The 19,993-nt window shown below is 45.1% G+C and overlaps 1 protein-coding gene across 1 annotated transcript in view; it reads right to left on the minus strand.

Annotated features, from left to right (window-relative positions):
- The window catches only part of PRKG1 (protein kinase cGMP-dependent 1), a 1,154,193-nt gene that overhangs the window by 217,938 nt on the left and 916,262 nt on the right, over positions 1-19,993 (minus strand). The window contains exon 6 of the mRNA XM_047088578.1: positions 2,670-2,747. Coding sequence (XP_046944534.1) covers positions 2,670-2,747 — 78 coding nt within the window. The remainder of the gene's footprint in view (positions 1-2,669; positions 2,748-19,993) is intronic.

Genomic DNA, 19,993 nt, shown 5'->3' on the forward strand with positions numbered 1-19,993 from the left:
AATACATGCATACAAGAATTAGTATAATTAATATACTAATATCATATCTTAATAATCATATAATTAATGTGATTAAAAATCATAGCAGCTCAGTTGCAGGACATGAAAAACTAGTTATGGAAAAATCTATGGCTGGTTTAGAAAACATCTTGAATGTGTCAAGAGTCTAACATATTCTTTCTACTTCTCTCCCAGGATCCCCATGGTGCTCTGAAATATTGCCAAGGGAATGGGCTCCTGCGGTGTCATTTCCTTGTTATTTCTGTTTATGCATAATACAAAACTCATAAAGTAGCACCACTAATGCACCTGTTTTAAACTCAAACTGGTTACAAACCACAGGTTCCTTTAGGTAGTGCTAGGTATTTGCAGTAATGGGGTAATCACAAAAGTCTGTCAGAAATTCATCATAAATGGATCAATGTATCATCCCATGAGAGCAAAGGATTAGCAAAATGATAAAGAAAAAAAAATAAATCCAGACTGTCGGGACAAAAAAGTCCCCCTGTGGCCTACTGAATCATTTATATCCATGAGGATTTTCAGTTTCTCCTGATTCTTTGGTAAATGTTAAGAAATAAAACAGTAAATGGTAAAGCTCCAATAATTTATACATAAACCACAAAACGTTAAGGTTTCTTAGCCTCTAACACTGGGCCATTCAGAACACAGTTTTCACTGTAACTGTGGTCGGACATGTCATTTCTTGATGTCCTCAAGATGCTGGCACCTGACATCTATGTCTGTCCTAGGCTTTCTGCGATCAGTCAACAGAACAGGTATGATACAAACACAGCCGGTGCCATCTTCGCTTTAGTGTGACATGTCACTGGTGTAAAGTCGGACACATTCTTGAATCAAAATCGTTTCAGAGAGGATTATCTAAACTGTGACCCAGCAAGATTTATAATCCTTCACACATCCTGTTCACTGGGGGTCTGTAAATCGCTTTCCTTTTTTCACATGAGCCACAAAGTACGAGAGTCAGTCGTATTTGTTCAATTAGAAGAATCAAACTTATTTACATTTTAGAAATCGCTTCTTCATTTACAAATTTTAATTGGGGCGCCTGGGCAGCTTAGTTGGTTGGGCATCCGACTTTGGCTCAGGTCACGATCTCACGTCATGAATTTGAGCCCCGTGTGGGGCTCTGTGCTGAGGGCTCGGAGCCTGGAGCCTGCTTCCGATTCTGTGTCTCCCTCTCTCTCTGCCCCTCCCCCACTCATGCTCTGTCTCTCAAAAATGAATAAACATTAAAACATTAAAATAAACAAAATTTTAATTTACTTTTCAAATAAGCTCTATGCCCCACACGAGGCTCGAACTCACCACTCTAAGATCAAGTCACATGCTGTACTCACTGAATCCAGTCAGGCACCCCTAAACTTATTTACATTTCAAAATAACAATTAGAAAAAGGAGAACTGCTGTATACATTCCTTTCCACCGGCATTTCCTTCCCTATCGCTAAGTACGTACAAATTCCTCTTAAGGATCCCTTATGATGAAGCAAAATAAGTTCAGATCATTAGATATAAATATCATATATTATAACTTACAAGGTTATGACTTCACTGATGAAAGGAAATGTAAGGTATTTTTAGAGTGTTAGAGCATACATCTGCATAAGTTGCCATTTTCCAATTCACTTAATTTATTAGTTTTTAAATACAAGTTGAAGTAGATTTCTAATGCTTCAAAGTTAATATAAAAGCATAAATTATGATTTTTCATTCATATCCTTTGTCTACCCCATATTTATCCTTTCCCCTATAATTTATCACTTTTAATAGATCCTGTTTAATAGGTTTATCCTTTCCCTTATAACATCACTTTTAATGGATATTAAGAAGTATCCATTGAAAATTTCTTCATGAAGACCTAATAAAACATGAATATATTTATATCCTTGATGTTCTGGGTGCTAAGCAACTTGCCTAAGAATACTGAGACTGATAAGTTTTATAGGGGGATTCGGACTTGGGCCATTTACTTTATTTAACTTTTATTTGATTTTATTATTATTATTTTTTTGAGAGAGAGAGAACATGGACAGGGGAGAGGGGCACAGAGAGAGAGAGAGAGAGAGAGAGAGAGAGAGAGAGAGAGAGAGAGAATCTCAAGCAGGCTCCAGGCTCAACATGGAGGCCAACACGGGGCTCGATCTCACTAACCTGGGGATCATGACCTGAGCTGAAATCAGGAGTTGGATGCCCAGCTGACTGAGCCAGGAGTCCCTGGACCATCTGATTTTAAAGCCCTGGTGTTCTACCATAGCTATGTTACTGCTTCTAATGATGAGACGGAACTTTTCATTTTTGTTTTTGTTTTTTCCTGTTGAGAATTTCTAAAGTCACTTGAGTCTGTCTCTTGCTTAACTATATAATTTAAATGATGGAAATCTTCCCATTTATGTAGACATGTCAGTGGCATCCAGCATCATGGTTATTAAATTATAGAACACAGGTTATTTTCTGGTCTTCAGAGTTCTACTTCCCTTCCTCCAGGACCATTTTTGGGAGGTCCTTTCTCAAAAGTTTCTCTATCCGTTTCAGAAGATGGAAAAGCTCGAACAGCTCATACCCCCGTGCGCATGCTCCTCCAGGGGTCATTGATGCTCCCCAGGCCCCGCCCCGCCGTGCAGCCCCCTTTGGTGCTCGAGGGCTTACCGTGCCTTTGCTGATGATAAAGAACGTGTCCCCTCTGGCACCTTGCCTGATGATATACTCCCCATTCTCATAGTGGGTCTGCAAAACAGAAACAGTAACAGAAAAAAAAAACATGAAGGAGGGAGTAATATCACAAACAGCTCAACCTCTTCAGATGTCAGCTCTGCAGGGATGCATTCACCCTGATGGAGTTTTCCCCAAGCCAAGAATCAATCACAATTTAAGAACAAGTAACAGTGAATGAGCACAACAATCACAAAGAAATGAGGTTTATCATGCTCACGTTTAAAACTGTTTCGTGAATGCCATTTTTCTGGGTGATTATATTCCGATCTTTAAATCCATTCATTTTAATAGTTTGATAAAAATATTCTCTCTCCCATCGACTGAGCATGAAATAAAACAGCAGAGCTGCTAATTAAACTGGTCTTTTTATTCTGTCATTCTCGTTTGGGTTTTAGTATTTTTATGATGATACCCTCCCCTCCCCTCCCCCCGCTTTTTTTGAAGAAATTACTGTGGCATCTAAAGATCTTCATTTGGAAACCAGATTGATTTTCACTGTGGGTTACATGGTCTTAGGGTGAGTCTGAAGGCACTGCCTCATGCTTTCACGCCCTTGTTTCGGTCATTTAGATTCGGCCCCTGTCAAACGGAATGTCTTCATTTTATGGACTGAATTCTGGTCCAGCATCTGGGATCTCATCAGCTACCAAATGAAGAGCAAAGTAAGGCTGCAAAAGGGTCATCACTCAGTGTGTCAGACCTCAGATTTGGACACAGTCACTAGGTCCATTCCCAGGGTGAAGATTACTCCTGCCATGAACAAAAGTAATTTCTATAAGGCGAGGTGGGAAAAAGTATATTGCTGGGTCAGGAGCTATAACAGAAAAATGACACTGTGCCATCTGGCGACACTCCTCTCTGCGGCTCAGCAAGGGAGCCACATTTGGGGAAAGAAAATGTACTTTATGCACTCCCTAGGAAACAGATTTCATGGCTTCCATGGGGTATCCATCAGGCCAACGACTGTGATGTGTCCTTATGTACTTCACTATCATGTTCCTTAATGCTACTGTGTACTCACTCCTTTTTTAATGTCTATTGATTTATTCTGAGAGAGAGAGAGAGAGTGCTAATGCACAGTGGGGGAGGGGCACACAGAGAGGGAGAGACAGAATCCCAGCAGGCTCTGTGCTGGCAGCCCAGAGACGGACGTGGGGCTCGAACTCACAAAACCATGAGATCCTGACCTGAGCCAAAACCAAGAGTCAGACACTTAACCGACTGAGCCACCCAGGTGCTCCCATCCACTCTTACAACCGCCTTTTGTTAGTACCTGACCGTGAGAACAGCCATAACTTCTTTCGTATATCTAGAAAATTAACGTATTACTTAATTTTCCTTTTTTTTTTTTTTTTTACTCGTAACAAGTTATAAAAATAGGATTATAGAGTACATATTCTTCAACTGATTTACTTCATGTAAGAAGCTATCCACGCTCCACTGTCACGACTTGTTGTTTGGGAAAGAAAAGGTCTTTACGACATGCAGATTTTGAAAAAAAAAATGCCTCCATCTCAGCAACATATCTGAGTGCCTCCGAGTCAGGCCCGGTTCTAGGCACTGATGATACAAAGAGGGGTAGGACAAAAATCTCAGAGTAGTAACCATCCACTGAATGTTTCTCCTATGGTGCAACATTCTACAGGCACACAGTCCAATACAGTAGCCTCTGGCCACATGCGGCCACTGAGCAGTGACATGTGGCCAGTGTGTCTGAGAAACTGAATGTTTTTGTGTATTTCATTGCCTAGATTTTTATCCTTAGTAACAGCGATGTTACATTATATTCCATTTATCTTCCTCTTTGTCATATTTCTCACTTGCTTCCTAATCTGAAACCTCTTGAAACCCCCCCCCAAACAAGCCAGGGTGCGAACGCCATACTCCATGTTGGTAGGGTTTGGGTCCGGTCTGTTGTCCAGCCTTCCCCATGGAGAAGGTTCTTGAGCCCCAACAGTAGTATGCGGATAAGTCACCGCTGTCGAGCAGGACAAAGTCTCTCCGAAAAGAAGAGAATTCGCAGCTTACAAGAGACCACGTAATGGTAGCAGAAACGCTGTTATTTTGGAAAAGGTAGAAAAATGCAAATAAAAAGCACCAAAACTGGAAGAAACTTTAGCTCATCTGAGCTCATTTTTACTTATCTCCTTAACAGCACATTCCTCCCCATGTGACTGTCCTTTCCTTTCAGAAAGCCACAGTGATTTATACTGTATTACCCTACATATCTAAGTGCGAAGGTAAGACTTCCTCAGGGACAACACCACTGCCATCTTGACGCAGATAATCCTTCGCGGGTGGGAGCTGCCCTGGCCAGCTGTTGGGTCTCTAGCAGCCACGGTCGCCTCTATCCCCTGGATTCCAGAGCTGCTTTAAATCCCGAAAGTGAACCTTGTGGCAACCAACAATGTCACAAGACATTGCCAATTACCGGGGGGGAGGGGGGGGGGTGCAAAACTGTGCCCGGTTGAGAAGGTGTGAGCTAAATCTTTTATGGTTTTCTGGACCTGAAACAGCAATTTATGATGTCTCTTGATAGTGTGTGTGAACCAGATCATTCTTTGGCTTCCCTCAGTGTCGGCTTGGATCCCTGCAAGGTCTAAGGCCTCACGCTTGTGGTGAGCATTTGGAGCCGGTCACTAGCTGGGGGCACGCCTCTGACTGTCAGCTTCTGCCCTGGCCCGCGCAGGCCTCTCGGGGGGGAATGCCTAGTCTCCTCCACAGCATGGTGATCTGGGGGAGAGCCACTTTCTTCTACGGTGGCTGGCTTCCAAGGGTGCAAAAGCAGAAGCTGCCAGGCTTTCCCAAGGCCCAGCCTGGGAACAGGTCCTGTATCACTTGTGCTACACTCAGAGGGTTCAAGCAGGCCCCAGATGCAAGAGGAGGGGGCTGCACAGAGGTATGAACCTTAGGAGATGGGGCGCGTCAGGGCTGCTGAAACACAGTCTCCCACAGACCTCACGCTTCACATGCATGAGACGGAGCTCCCGACCTTCTCCCAGCCCTGCCTCTCCGTGACTTTTCTCCATCATTGATGACAAGCACCTTTCCTGGTACTTGTCCAATCGTCTTGGAGTCCCGTTTGACTCTTCCGTCTTGTAGGCCCACAGCTACTCTGTTAATACGCCCACGGTCTCCACCTTCAGATTACACCCAGAACTCAGTGACTCTTCAGTGTGCTTTTCCAGTCGCCATGTTCTCCTGCCCTGTCACCTCCTAACTGGGATATCCACTCCTACCCGACCCCTTGGTCCCCCCTCTTACCTAGCAGCCAGGCGATGCTGTTAACACACAGTCAGCCCGTCTGCCCCCATGTGCACGGGGCCCCACAGAAGCCGCAAGGTACTAACGGCTTCTGCTCCTTTCCTTCGCTGGCCCCACCACCCACCTCCCTCCCTCGCACTATCCCTGCTCTATTCACACCACTTTTCTTGCTGTTCCTTGAACACCCGGGCCCATCTCAGCACCCCTGTGTAGGCTCTGTCCTCTGCCTGAGATGCCCCTCCACACCGCATAGCTCAGAAGAGGAACGTTAGCAGAGGGCTGACGGACAGAAGCGAGGGCATCAAGGAATGCTGAAGGTAAAGTAAACCGAGAGCTGCAACCAATCCTTCTGATAAAGAAGGATCCGCCGGCAGCCCCAGAGAGACTGCCCTCTCTCTTCTCTACCCTTTGGTATCCCGCTGGGGCTCCCTGTTGGCTGGGGTCAGCTGGAAGTCAGGAGACAGTGGAGCCCTCCCAATTCAAATCAGCCTCTGGACAGACGGAAGGACCCAGGAAAAGTGAAAAGTAGGCCTGTGGGCAAGCAGAAGGCATCAGCCCCACGTTTACCATATCAGTCTCTTCTGAACCATCTTTTCCTCTAGAATGTCAGCTCCACAAAGGAATTTGTGTTTTCCCTGCTGTTCCCCCTTGCACCTAGAAGACCACCTGGGTGTTCGCTCAATACTTATCAAGTAAATGGCTTACACGGTAAGGACGCTTTGTGCCCCACACAGCGAGGGCTCTTTCCCTTTTGCTGGCTTGCCCCCACCACACGGGTCCACTGCTCCAGGAACTGGGACGGGGTCAGAGCCAAGAGGGGCAGCCTCTCATCCCACAACTCCTTCTGGGGATGGAGGGCCAGAACCCTGGCAACCGTCCCCACGAGTCTCCTTTGAGCCACATGTTTGTTCTTAAATGAGTTCCCAACAAGACGAATGGGATTCCTCTAAACGGTTTTCATGACTCAACGTCACCCCATGGTGCTGACAAGAAAACCCTTCAAGTGGAAGCAAACTCCTAGCCATGGGAAAATGGGAAGGAGGGATTGCAGAGGAGCCCAAAGGGTGTCTGCTTCATGAAGCAACCCAAGCAGTCACTGCAAGGCCAGGACTGAGACGGGGGTGGGTGCAGAAGGGGGACGGGTAATGCTGAGACACTAGGCTGTGAGAAGAAAAGACTCAAGTCACACTAGTGGTCTTCAAATCCCCTCTGAACTGTGGTGAAGCAGAAGGAAGCAGCCTCCCCGGGTGACCTTCTGGAGTGTGTGTGTGTGTGTGTGTGTGTGTGTGTGTGTGTGTGAGAGAGAGAGAGAGAGAGAGAGAGAGAGAGAGAGAGAGAGAGAAGACAGAGAGAGAGAGAAAATGAAGGGGAAGAGATCAAGGGTCTCAGTGGGCACTTCAGTACAAGGAGGAAGTGGATAGAGGTCTAAGCATCTCCAAGGTGGAATGGGCCACCCAGTGGGCAGGGGCACCATGTACAGAGCACACGTCAGCAGAGATGGGGTGAGTGGTGGCCAAGCCACTGCAGAAGAGACTGAGGGCAGCGCCCAAGGATGCCTCAGGGTGAACTTCAGGGCATCTCCCAGCCTTGAGATGTTTCAATACAGGTTGTATTTCCTCAAGATGGCCACCGAATAGGTTCCAGGCCACAAGTTGCTCTGGGTGGTGCCTTTGCCATTCTCCCATCAAGAGCTGGAGCCTCACTTCCCTCCCCTTGAAACCGGGTGGCCTTAGCAGCTCTTCTGTACCAGCCTGTGTGGAGGCCATGCCGCATGACTTCCAAGGTTATCTCAGAAAGCTTCCACCTGGTTCTCAGGGGTCTCCATCCCGGAAGCCACAGCAGGCTGGGAGAAGCCAGAGCCACACCTTGGGGCGATGTGCAGGGGATCTGGGTGATAGCGCCACCCACACCTGGTCCCCAAGTCACCTCACTGCAGGGAGACACAAGAGTGTAGGAGACTCCCAGCTGGGTCTAGTCTCAGCACATGACTGTCCCCCTTTGAAGTCCCACATGTCATGGAGCGGAGATATCATGTCATCCCGATAGTGTCTGAATTCCTAACCCAAGGAACCTAATCCACGTAACAAAATGGTTCTTATTTACACAGCTATGCTTTGGGGTGGTTTGTTACACAGCCCTGCATAACCCAGACCAGATCCCAGCGCTGGGCTTCCCCCTGCTCCTGGCGGCTCTGACTCTGGCTGGTCCTGGAGTTGACATCCTGCCAGCAGCTACCTCCCCACCTTTACGATCCCAAGGGAGAGGTGAGGGGACAGTGCAGGACACAGCCCAGGCAGCTCTCAATCTGTCATACAGGGTAAGGCGCACTTGCGGCCCTCATCTCAGGGCAATTTCACAATAACCCCAGGAGGGCTTCCATTAGGGAACTGGAGCAAATGGCTTCAATGACTGGCCCAAGGTCCCACCATCACCAAGAGGCATTCAGTGCAGCATTCAGTGCAGGTGACTCTCTATCCATGCCCCGATGTGGCCTGTGGTGGAGATGGGAGGGAAGGATGAGCCATGAAGCTCTACCTGCCCCCTCCACCTGTGGCTGGGTCATTTGGTGTGGACAATAACCAGTGTTTCCTAGGTTGCAAAGAACAGATGGGTCCAAGTCCCTTGCAATGGCAAACAAAGAGATTGCTCACAGCTCCCCAGATGTAAGCCCCAGAAAACCCAACCACAACCGGCAAGTGGGAAGGTACTGAGTCACCAAACAGCATAGTGGTGTTCCAAATCCAGGAGTCAAATCATGGCACCAGACCCCTGTCTTCTGTCTCCCTTACCGCGCTGTCTTCCCTGAGTAGCTTCCCCTGAGGGTCCCCAGTGAGCCCCCCAGGGGCGGGCTCCCCATGCTCTCTCTCTTGTGTGATTTGCATCCTTTCGTCCCAGGGAGTGGACACTTTGAGAGGAACATCTACTGTTTATTTAATTTGTGGAAATTATCTAATGACCTTCCCGACGTCATCTGACATGGTTTTGTCACCCAACACCTACAATTTTCCTATCAGTGATTTTAGTTTACCTTTACTGGCACGTGCCACGTGTATTTCCAGGCTGACTCAACCTGGAAAACCCAAGATCCACAGAAAGGCCTCAGGGATGGTGGCCAAAGGCAGTGCAAGTTTGCAAAAGATAATGTCAATGATGCCATGCTCCCTGGAGACATCCGATCGCACCTGAGGGGGAAGATAGCCAAGCAGCCTGATTCTTGAGAGTCTCTCTAATTATGCCAATCAAATGCCAGCAGTTCCATCGTTTTTTGAAGGTTACTTTGCAGCTCTGCAATTTGCTTATTTCAAATTCAATTGTAGAAAAGTACGGAAGGTAGAAGAAGCCACCTGAGCAGTTCAGCAGATTCCTTGAAAGGTTTCCACGGTCATTAGGATAAAAGCCAAACTCCTGAAAATGGCCTGCAAGACCACATATAGTCTGCTCAGTGTCCCCGCTCCAACCTCCTGTCACTCCTGCCTCTCTGTCCTCCAGCCTCACTGCACCTCTGGGGTCCACTTCTCAACTACCACCACAGTCCCTCCCTCCTGTCAGGCCCCAGCACTCCTGGTGCCCTACTCCCCCCACCACTTCTCACCTCCTTCTCTTCCCCACCTGAACCTTCCCCCACCCCAAACACCCCTGGCCACACCACTTCATTTCACTGTTCTTTCCTGGGCTTGCCGGTACTTACTTGTATGATTTTTGTAATGGGGTTCCTCACCAGATTAGCCCTGCTTAATCTCCAGCTTTCTAGAACCACCCATCGTCACCTTAGCAAGGCCTCTACCTCTAACACAACAGCCAATCCCAGCTGCCTCTCGCTGTCTCCACTGTTGACCCCCTAGTCCAAGCCAAAACGATGTCCTGGATTTTTGTAACAACCCCCATCTGATCTCCCTGCCTCAGCCCCTGGCCCTCACTGCATCCCACACCCTATTCTGTCTGTGATTCTCTAACCAAAGTGATGGCCCAAGTAGCAAGTCAGCTGACATCACTCTACTGCTTAAAAACTCCCAATGGTTTCTTGGTGGATGCAGTTTGACATCAACAACTTCCTATGGTCTATATAGAGTTCTCTGCATTCTAGCTCCTACCTGCCCTCCCGTCCTTACCCCTTCTGTCTTACCCACACTTGTTCTGTTTCAAAAACTCTGTTGTTGTTGTTGTTGTTGTTGTTTTTCTTTTTTCTGTAGCTTGTACTCACCAGACTGGACCCACCCTCAGAGATCTGCACCCAGCAGAGCCAGTATCTAGAACACTATACTCAAGGTCCTGGTCAACGTCTTGTTCTCTAGAACACCGTCCTCAAGGTTATTCTCAACATCTTGTTCTCTAGAACACCGTCCTCAAGGTCCCTGTCAATGTCTTGTTCTTGCCATTGAGTCTCAACAAGGCCTTTCCCGACCACTATGATAAATGGGCCTCCACCACCATTCGCTTTCTGCCCCAGCATTTAGTGACTACTTGTGGATGAACACAACTACAAGTCACAGCACAGCCGAGCCCCCTGTGAGAAAGACCTTCTCTCACACCCTTCATGACTGGCAGTTATCTTTCTTTTTTGTTTGCTATCTCGACCCCTCCTCCATTACCTACCACTCAGAGGATTTAGGAGATTTTATATTATAGCCATTGTTTTGCTTAGAACACTACCTAGCTAGCATTGTTCACAGAAAAGGCATTCAGCATGTAAGCTAAATGTCCAAATGTAAACAACATGTCATACCAAAGGCAATACTTTTTGAGTTAGGCAAAGCCGGTTTTCTCCTGGCTACCGGAAAGAAGGGGGGTAGCTTTGATCGTTACTATGCAGGTCTCTGGATTCTCAGAATTCAACATTAATATGTAAATGTCCACTTAGACTTTCAGTTCTCCCCGTACGTGCTGATATCGGCAAAAGCTCTGGACGACACTCGATACGGTGCTTCACGGCCTTGGTGCTGCTCTCCGGTGAGTCCACAGGACGCCTTTTTAGTCCATCAGACTCTACTATGGATATTAGATATACTGTGTTCCAGCTGCCAATTTTCTTTTCAGCCCCAACTCTAACACCTAATCTGTCATTGAACCTTAGTTCATGTGAACTAAAACACAATATATCATTCTGAAGTCAATTCTCACCTAAATCATTTCAGTCAGATATCATATCATTTCGCTTCATACTTGAGTTTATTGAAGAGCTATCCTTCATTCTTTATTAAAACATGGAACATCTATTAATTGACGCTGTCCTAACAATTAAGGGTCATGTAATAGACCACTAGAATAATTGCTAATGATTGGAAAAATCACTACAATAAGTATGCACCGCCTTTATTTGCCTGAATATCTAATAAATGCTTTAAAGAGAAAATGACAGTTGGAGAATTGGTGAGTCAAGGACACGAGACATCTTGAGTCTTGGTTCCTGCCTCATTTTTTTCAGAAGATAGTTGTATCTTAGAGGAAGAGCATGATGTCAAGTAGAAAAACAACTTTCTTAAAAATGCTAGCATCTGCCTTTCTGGATCCTAAATCAGTGACGTCCTCAAAATAAATTCTTCCCTGTCCCTGATGCCTCAGTTTTTTTTCAAAGACAAGATCTCCTAATGGAAAATAAGATCACCCAACAGCTTGATCAGTCAGAAGACACGCTAGTTAGGTAGGTAAAAAAGTATTTCTTGGCCCAAGGCTTCTCTATTTGGTAAAACTGTGCCCATTTGAGATGTCTGGACTGGGATTACCTATGGTGACAAGAAAGACCGACAGCTAGTCATTACAGGAACATACGCTTTCCACATTGTTATCCTTGATTTCTGGTGGTTTGGTCTTGGGTGAAAACTGAGGGGGAGGAAATGATCAACGAACACACCTATAAACTAGACTTTTCTCCTCCTCCTCCTCACTCCATGGTCACCATGGATTTCATCACAGAACTAATGCTCTACCAACAACTGACAAAAATATTTTTAGTGTGTGTAGATTTTCATAAATTGACATCTTCCTCTCACAGGACAGTAATTATCAAGGGGACAGGTTCTTTTATGAAGCATTTTCTTAGATAACATTTAACCTCATTACGGTTACAACGTTTACTTACTCTCCTTCCTAGCCTCCAAAGAAAAATTACCCTTTCCTTCTACTACCACTCACAAATTAGCCAGAACACCAAAAGAACAAATAGACTCACGGAACATTTTTCTGACAACTCCCCTCCCGCACACCACGATCATCCTGTCCCAACCAATTGGACATCTGGAATATAGGTCGCTCTATTATAGAATTTTTTCTACCTCAGTGCCATGCCTGGCCTTACACTAAGAACATCCCTCATTTATCATCAGTACTTTGTCACACTTTTTGGGCGGGACAAGAATTTGGCCCCAAGCCTGCTCAAACTAACCTGTAGAATCCTCCTTCACCAAGCCTGAACATCGGGTCCACATCAGAGACCCCGTTAGAGATTTGGCCACTCACTAATTTTAAGCACTATCATTTATCTGTGCCTTCTATGAATGAGACATTGCATTTGGCACTGGAGCCACCAAGATACCCAAGACACAGCCCCTAAGTCGAGAGGCAGCACAGCATGTGTAAAGAAAGGTCCCCACCCTGCCCCCAGGAACCATCATGCCACTGAGAGGGGGAATGACAGGATTTAATAAGGAATCCACTCTTAGAGGACTCACAGGTCCCCCACAGAACCCAGACACCTTGGAAGAAACCCAAGTTTAGGTAGAAAAGGTGGCTTTTTCATCAATACATATAACTCAGACTTCTGGATAGACAACCTGCCTCTCGCTGCCCAAGCCACACCACCAGCCTAGCTCACCAAGACACTTTAAGACACAAATAGCTGAGGCCATGACTGTTAATCTGTGCCACTTTCATGGCTGAGGATTTGCGTCTCTGCAGCTGTCCCATGGCACATTCCTCGAGGTCCTTACAGCCCTTGATGAAACATTCCTCACTTGCCTGTGACACTGTTTATCAAACTCCTTCACCCTGAACTTTGCCTTAGGGTAATATGATCTATTCCAAGTACCAGGGACTTACGCTCTGTCCTTACTACTTGAAGCATTACATTTCCATCTGCCTTGATGGTGCTAGAAGGATCCTGTCTCCACTGAGATGCCCACTGTACCTGGAACCCAAGGATTGATCTATAAATCGGTCCGACCACATTGGGTAAGGTGGACATGGTGGGAACAGAATTATCAAGCAGGTCTGTGTGTATGTCTGTATGGTCAGATCCTGAGGACGTCTTGACATGTAAATCATCCTTGCCTTAACAAGGTACTGAGGTGGATTCTTACCGGCTTCCATAGTGATGAAGAGAACAGGTATAAAATCCCTGGGGCGAGAAGTCCTGGGACAGTGTAAGCTTATCTTAGGAAATTAATTAATAACTTTGCCAAGATGTATCAAGCCAAGAGGCTGGCTTAGAGTCAGAATTAAGATGCTCTGCAGTGCAGTGGGCCCAGAGGTGGCTTCTTAAAAGAACACGATTGTCACCATGATGAACAGGAGTTACTGGCAGCTTTGCATCGTCCTGGAGTCCAAGGGACCAAGGAAAGCCTTTCGTGCATCTGTTGTGTGCCCCGTCCTCAAAGCAATCCATTAAAGAGGTCATGAAATCCGTTTAGTGGATTCCAAGCAGAATTTTTTTTTAAATGAAATAAAACAGAAATGTCAAATACATGACAGAAAGATAGTATGATTTTTTTTAACATTTATTCATTTTTGAGAGAGAGAGAGAGAGAGAGAGAGAGAGAGAGAGGAGCGGGGAAGGGGCAGAGAGAGGGAGACACAGAATCCGAAGCAGGCTCCAGGCTCCGAGCTGTCAGCACAGAACCTGATGTGGGGCTTGAACTCACGGACCACGAGATCATGACCTGAGCCGAAGTCGGACGCTCAACCGACTGAGCCACCCAGGAGCCCCAGGACATTATAATTTATAAAAGTTTTGAATGTGTGTCTATGAATATTTATATGCATACTAAGCCCTGACATAAAATGTATTTCTCATTACCCAAACACTACTTTGACAAAGTAAGTACTCTTCTTTCTTTACAAAAGCAATAACATCTTCAGATCAGGCAGGTATGCTTAGTTCTTCAGGAATTTTGGTATCATTAATAAAAACACTAATATTGAGTGGGCTTTTAATTGTTTCACTTTCGAAAAAGTGGGTATAAGTTGAAAGTTCTGGATATTCTCGAAGAGGATGTATCGCCTCTGTTTAAAGAAATGGCACTTTGCCTCAGTTCACTGCTTTGCCTTCTCCCTCTCTCCAGTCTCTCCCCCACCCCCAATCCACACCGCCCAACCTCATGTCTGCCTTCTGACAAAATGCAGTCATTTACGTTTTTATTTTTGTGTATCCAAGTGCCCAATTATTCCAATCTAACATTCAGCGTTTCCCCCAGTACAATAAACACGCGTAGGTTTTTGTTCAACTGACAGTGAATATAGGTTTCCTTCTCTGAATCTCAAACATTCTTGAGGTCTTTGCGTCTTTTGTCTTTGCTGGCCAGACCACATCATTATCCCTTAATCCTCTTGAATACCTTCGGAGTTTATGATTCAAAGGCAGCTGCTGACACAGCAGTGACCACCTGCGCCAACTGAATCCTCCCCCTGGACACCAGACACAGGAGGGAAAACCTGAGCTGAAATTCCAAAAATGCCTGGGTTCTATTTAATGTTCAACTGAGCCCTTCAATGACATCATTTTCCAAACGGATTTTCAATCTCTGTTTTTACTTTGACAGATTCTGGAGGCGAACACAGCCATCCAACTTAATGACTAAGAGCGAGTGATACCACACAAAATGCCAAAAATCTCCAAAAGGCATGCTTCATTTCAAATCTATTCATTTCACAACAGAACAAAACTGTTTATGGAGTAGACAAACTCACATGCTCATCCCACGTAATTAAACTGTAACTCAGACTTAACAATTTGATCTATAAAGGCAATTAGCTTTGGCAGAACTTGGAAATTGTTTGCCGGGACACATTATGAAATGTGTCACAGGAAAGCATTCAATTTACGGTCTCAGAGTCACCATCTGCAGTTGGAAGTAGAATACAGTACTCCTAAAGGTATGAACCCTGTAACAAAAACAGTAGAGCGAGTCAGAAGTACGTGGAATTCATTCAACATTTTATTTCCTTAGGCTTTTAAAATAAACATTTTGAGAAGACGCTATTCCATTTGAAGGGTATCTGGAGTCACCGAGGACAGAAAGAAGAGAAAGCGAAGAGGATGTGACTACCTGAGGGAGGGAAGGGCCCTTTATATACTGAAGGACGCAATTCTCGCCTTGAGGATATTTTCTTTCTATCCTGACTGTTTCGAGAGCGGTCTTGCTCAGAGCTGGGGTCATACAATCATCTAAGATCCTGTCCCCTTTTCTATTCCACAGTATGCCCTATAACCAGGATACGAAAGGAGAAATGCTTCTTCCAGAACGTGAAATTAGAGTGTTTATTAGAACTAACACCAAAGCGATGCACAAAACATCTAATAACTAGCTCTTTAAATGCACTGTCCAGTCAGAAAGGACATGTGCTGGAGCACAGCACTGGGAACGTCCTGGATCATGGGACGTTTAGGGGCCCCAGCAACGAGCTAGGTCAGGGGTACCTGGCAAAAGTTTTGTACTAACTGGTACAACAGTATTTCGAGGGGGTAACAACTTGTGCAAGCCCCCTGAACATAAGCTGTGGGAACACTCTCCCACCTTCGTATCCCTCACTAGCCCCTGCTGCACATGTATTTTAAGGTTTCTGGATTCAGAACGAACATCATTACTGGTAATGGTAGTTGTGGTGACAGTCTCAAGAAAATAAAGTAACCAGATCAGCCTAGAACTGGAAGGGAGACTGTTTCCTAGGCAAGAGAGCCTGGCTGGGAACAGCCTAGTGGTGATTAAAGGTTCGGGACAGGCCACCACAAAACAGGGCTCCTTGAGTTCAGTATGACGTATGGCGTATTTCAAGCTGAAGGAGTCTGGGAAAACAGCAGAAGCAGGAAGGTTGCCCTGCCCTCTCCCCTGAATCAGGTTACAAAATCCTCATGGGACAGGTGCCTTCCCCATTGCCCGAAGGAAAGGAGAATCCTTATCTTTGAAGACAAAGGGATCCTGAGAAGGATCCTAACGAACAGGCCTTGCTAAGTTTCTCCGAGTTTCCTACACTTACCTCCTAATCTTTGAGCTATCCTATCTCTCCACTCCTCATCCACCCTACCATAAAAATACTGCAGTCTAGTGGTTTCTTTGGGCCTCAATTTCCATATGAAGGCGCCCATGCCAAGTAAAACATATATTGAATAGATTTGTATGTTCTTCTACCATCAATCCGTCTTTGTCGGTTTAATTTTCAGACCCAGTAAGGAACCTTAAGAGGCCTGAGGAAAACTTTTGCCTCTCCTACAGAGCTAAAACGTGCGTGGACACCACCGAGGAAAACACCTCCATTAGGAGAAGCGTGTACTTAGCAAAAGAACACAGACGAGGTTCAGAGAAACACATGTGAACAACATGTCCACAAGTAAGAGACTGGAGACTGGAGGGTGATAGCCCTCTTGGTCACCAGAGAGAGAGGAGTGCTGTTGTCACGAGGTGTGTTTTATCAGCCTCGGCCACTTGAATGAACTACACTTTTGGATGAGCCACTTCCTTGGCTTTAAGTGAACAGGAAACATTCTCATTCCAGTGTGTTCTTCTCAGGTGTCTTGTCATCAGGAGGGATGGAGTCTGATTCTGAGATGTGTGTGTTACAGTCCCACATCTGGAGGAGACCCCCACAGACTGGAATGTACCAGAATGGCATTTGGGTCTATATATTGGTCTTGGGTGACACCGGTATATTATACTAAAAGTACCCTGGGTGGCTCAGTCGGTTGAGCATCTGACTCTTGATTTCACCTCAGGTCATGATCTCATAGTTCATCGGATCAAGCCCCGTGTCGGGATCTGCAGTGACAGCACAGAGCCTGCCTGGGATTCCTTCTCCCTCTCTCTCTGCCTCTCCCCTCTCACATACTCTCCCTCTCAAAATAAACAAACAAACATTAAAAAAATAAAGTATACTGAATATGAATTAAGACCCGGTTTCTTTTCCTGCCAGGATGGAGTCTACATCCTACGTATGATAAAATCTATCAAGGTAATAGTACCCTGGCAACCATCCTTAGACCTTGAGTAAGGTCCTGCCTTACCGGCTACTACCTTTCGCCCCCTGCACCCATGGGGTATATCACAGTATCTCTGCTGGCATCCACGACTAAAAAGAAAGCTAGAACCATCCCATCGCCACCCCAACACGTAGAGAGCTTTAACCCACTTCATAAAAGTGTGTCTAATTCAGCCCATGTTGAGAGCACAGGTCTACAGAACCAGATTGCTTTGAAATCCACGTGGCTAACTTATCTGCATTTAAATGGAGCCACAGACACGGAGGCTGCCTTCCACGGGCTTCTTTTCCAACAATGGGGAAAAAGAGGTCGTTTTTAAGAGAAATTATCAGTTAAAATTCCACTAATTCTCCTGACCACAATATGAGCCAAGATTTCACAGTAACTATAAACGCGTACTTTTACATTCCAGTGTTAACTCACATTACGAAAAAAAATGGCTACTATCCATTCAAGGCTTACTATGTGCAAGCAATGTGAGAAGGATATCTCCAATTAGGACAGTGACTCACTGAGGTCTTATAGTCTCTATTTTACTAGGACAAAATGGAAGCTGAGACAGGCTGAGTGACTTCCCCAAGATTACCCAGCAAGGGAACTTTAGAGGCACAATCTGAACTCAAGTTTGCTTCAGAAAACTTAGGCTCACAGATGAGCCTCCTACAAATCTTACAGAGAATCGGTGTCCTTTACTTGAAAGAACACAAAGAGAATGAAAGGAAAGGAAAGGAAAGACACATAGAGGGATGGGAGGGAGGGAGGGAGGGAAGGAAAGAAGGTCATGCTGGTAGTAATATTTCTAGGAAAACAAACTACTTAGACACAACCCAAATTTGAAATCTTGAATTTTATTTTATTATTTTTTTTAACATTTGCTTATTTTAGAGAGAGAGCACGTGAGCGAGAGAGGGTGCTCATTTTTGGAGGCTGAAAAGCTTCTAAGCACCTGTTAGAAATACCTGTGTATTCCATCTCACGCTTTCAGAGAATAAAAAGATTCCGGCATGTGCTTAGGATTGTGGCTGCTACATAATTATTCTGCAGATGCTAGAAATAGCTAAATAATTGTTTTTAGTTCTGATCCCTCATCTGAAAAATGGAGATAATAATGAGGTTTTTCCTAACTATCCAGAGGGCTCCTTGTAATGATTGAAGTTCATATATTTGGAGGGTCTTCGTAAATTACAAAATATGTGTTAGTAATTCTAACTTAGTAATGATTTTGCAAGCCGAACGTGTTTTCTGTCAAGGATATTTGTGTTTTAAATTTTTATTTATTTATTTTTAAAAGAGAGAGAGAGAGCATGGGCAGGGTAGGAGAAGAGAGAGGGAGAGAGAGAGTCCCAAGCAGGCTCCATGCTGTCAGCACAGAGCCCTACCCAGGGCTTGAACCCATGAACTGTGAGATCATGACCTGAGCTGAAATCAAGAGTTTTATGTTTAACTGCCTGAGCCAGCCAGGAGCTGCAGGGATATTTGTGTTTTAAAAATATCTTTAATGTGGTACTTTCACGCAAATTCAAGTTCATTTAATTCAACAAATGCTTATTGTGCCCCTTCTTGGCATAAGGCATTGTGGTGGCTACAGTTGGAGACAGAAGATAAAAAAAAGACATATGGGCTCTGTTCTCATTTTGACATAAGACTACAAATAATGGCAAAGAACAAAATTTGGAAGTTAGATGCTGCCATCGTAAAAAAAAAAAAAAGCGTGCTATGGTAAAGAAGGGCTTTCTCTTCAGAGAATCAAGGGAAGGATAGTAGAGAACTGTATTCTCTAAGGAGATGGTAGCAAAAGAACATTCCAGGCTGACAGAATAGCAGATGCCAAGCATACAAGGAAAAAGTTATCTGGCACTGAGATGGAGGGGGTGGGGCGAGAGAAGTATTGAAACCAGCGCCAGACCCCAGAGAGCCAGAGAATGCCGAAGCAAGGAACTGAAACGTTATGCCATTGAGAAGGTTGAGCTATTCAAGTTTTTGAGCTCACGAGTGATCAGATGACTGAAGTCTTTTGGGAACCGATATCTAATGATAGAATTGAGTACACTGCATTAAAATTCAAGACTTCGGGTGCCTGGGTGGCTCAGTCGGTTGAGAGTTTGACTTCAGCTCAGGCCATGATCTCACGATTTGGGGGTTCAAACCCTAAGTTGGGCTCTGTGCTGACAGCATGGAGCCTGCTTGGGATTCTCTCTCTCCCTCTCTCTTCTCCTACCCTGCCCATGCTCTCTCTCTCTCTTTTAAAAATAAATAAATAAAAATTTAAAACACAAATATCCTTGACAGAAGACACGTTCGGCTTGCAAAATCATTACTAAGTTAGAATTACTAACACATATTTTGTAATTTACGAAGACCCTCCAAATATATGAACTTCAATCATTACAAGGAGCCCTCTGGATAGTTAGGAAAAACCTCATTATTATCTCCATTTTTCAGATGAGGGATCAGAACTAGAAACAATTATTTAGCTATTTCTAGCATCTGCAGAATAATTACGTAGCAGCCACAACCCTAAGCACATGCCGGAATCTTTTTATTCTCTGAAAGCATGAGACAGAATAGACAGGTATTTCTTTTAGGTGCTGAGAAGCTTATGAGAATCCAAAACTGGAAACTGGGTTAATTTCCAAGCCTGTGTATCTGGAGGAGAAATACACAGGCAGAAGCTTTAAAACAAATGTGCCCGGGGATCAGTTTTCATCATACTCCTACTTCCCTCCCTGGTTACATGTGGGTCAATGACACTGAAGGTAATGGGCAGCATTTTGGTTGGGGATTAAAGAAGGGGCCTGACTTTGTAACATCA

Source organism: Lynx rufus, unplaced genomic scaffold, assembly GCF_022079265.1.
Source record: "Lynx rufus isolate CCGP_SWC_20201006 ecotype Redwood Valley unplaced genomic scaffold, mLynRuf1.p SCAF_25, whole genome shotgun sequence".
Lineage (NCBI taxonomy): Eukaryota > Metazoa > Chordata > Mammalia > Carnivora > Felidae > Lynx > Lynx rufus.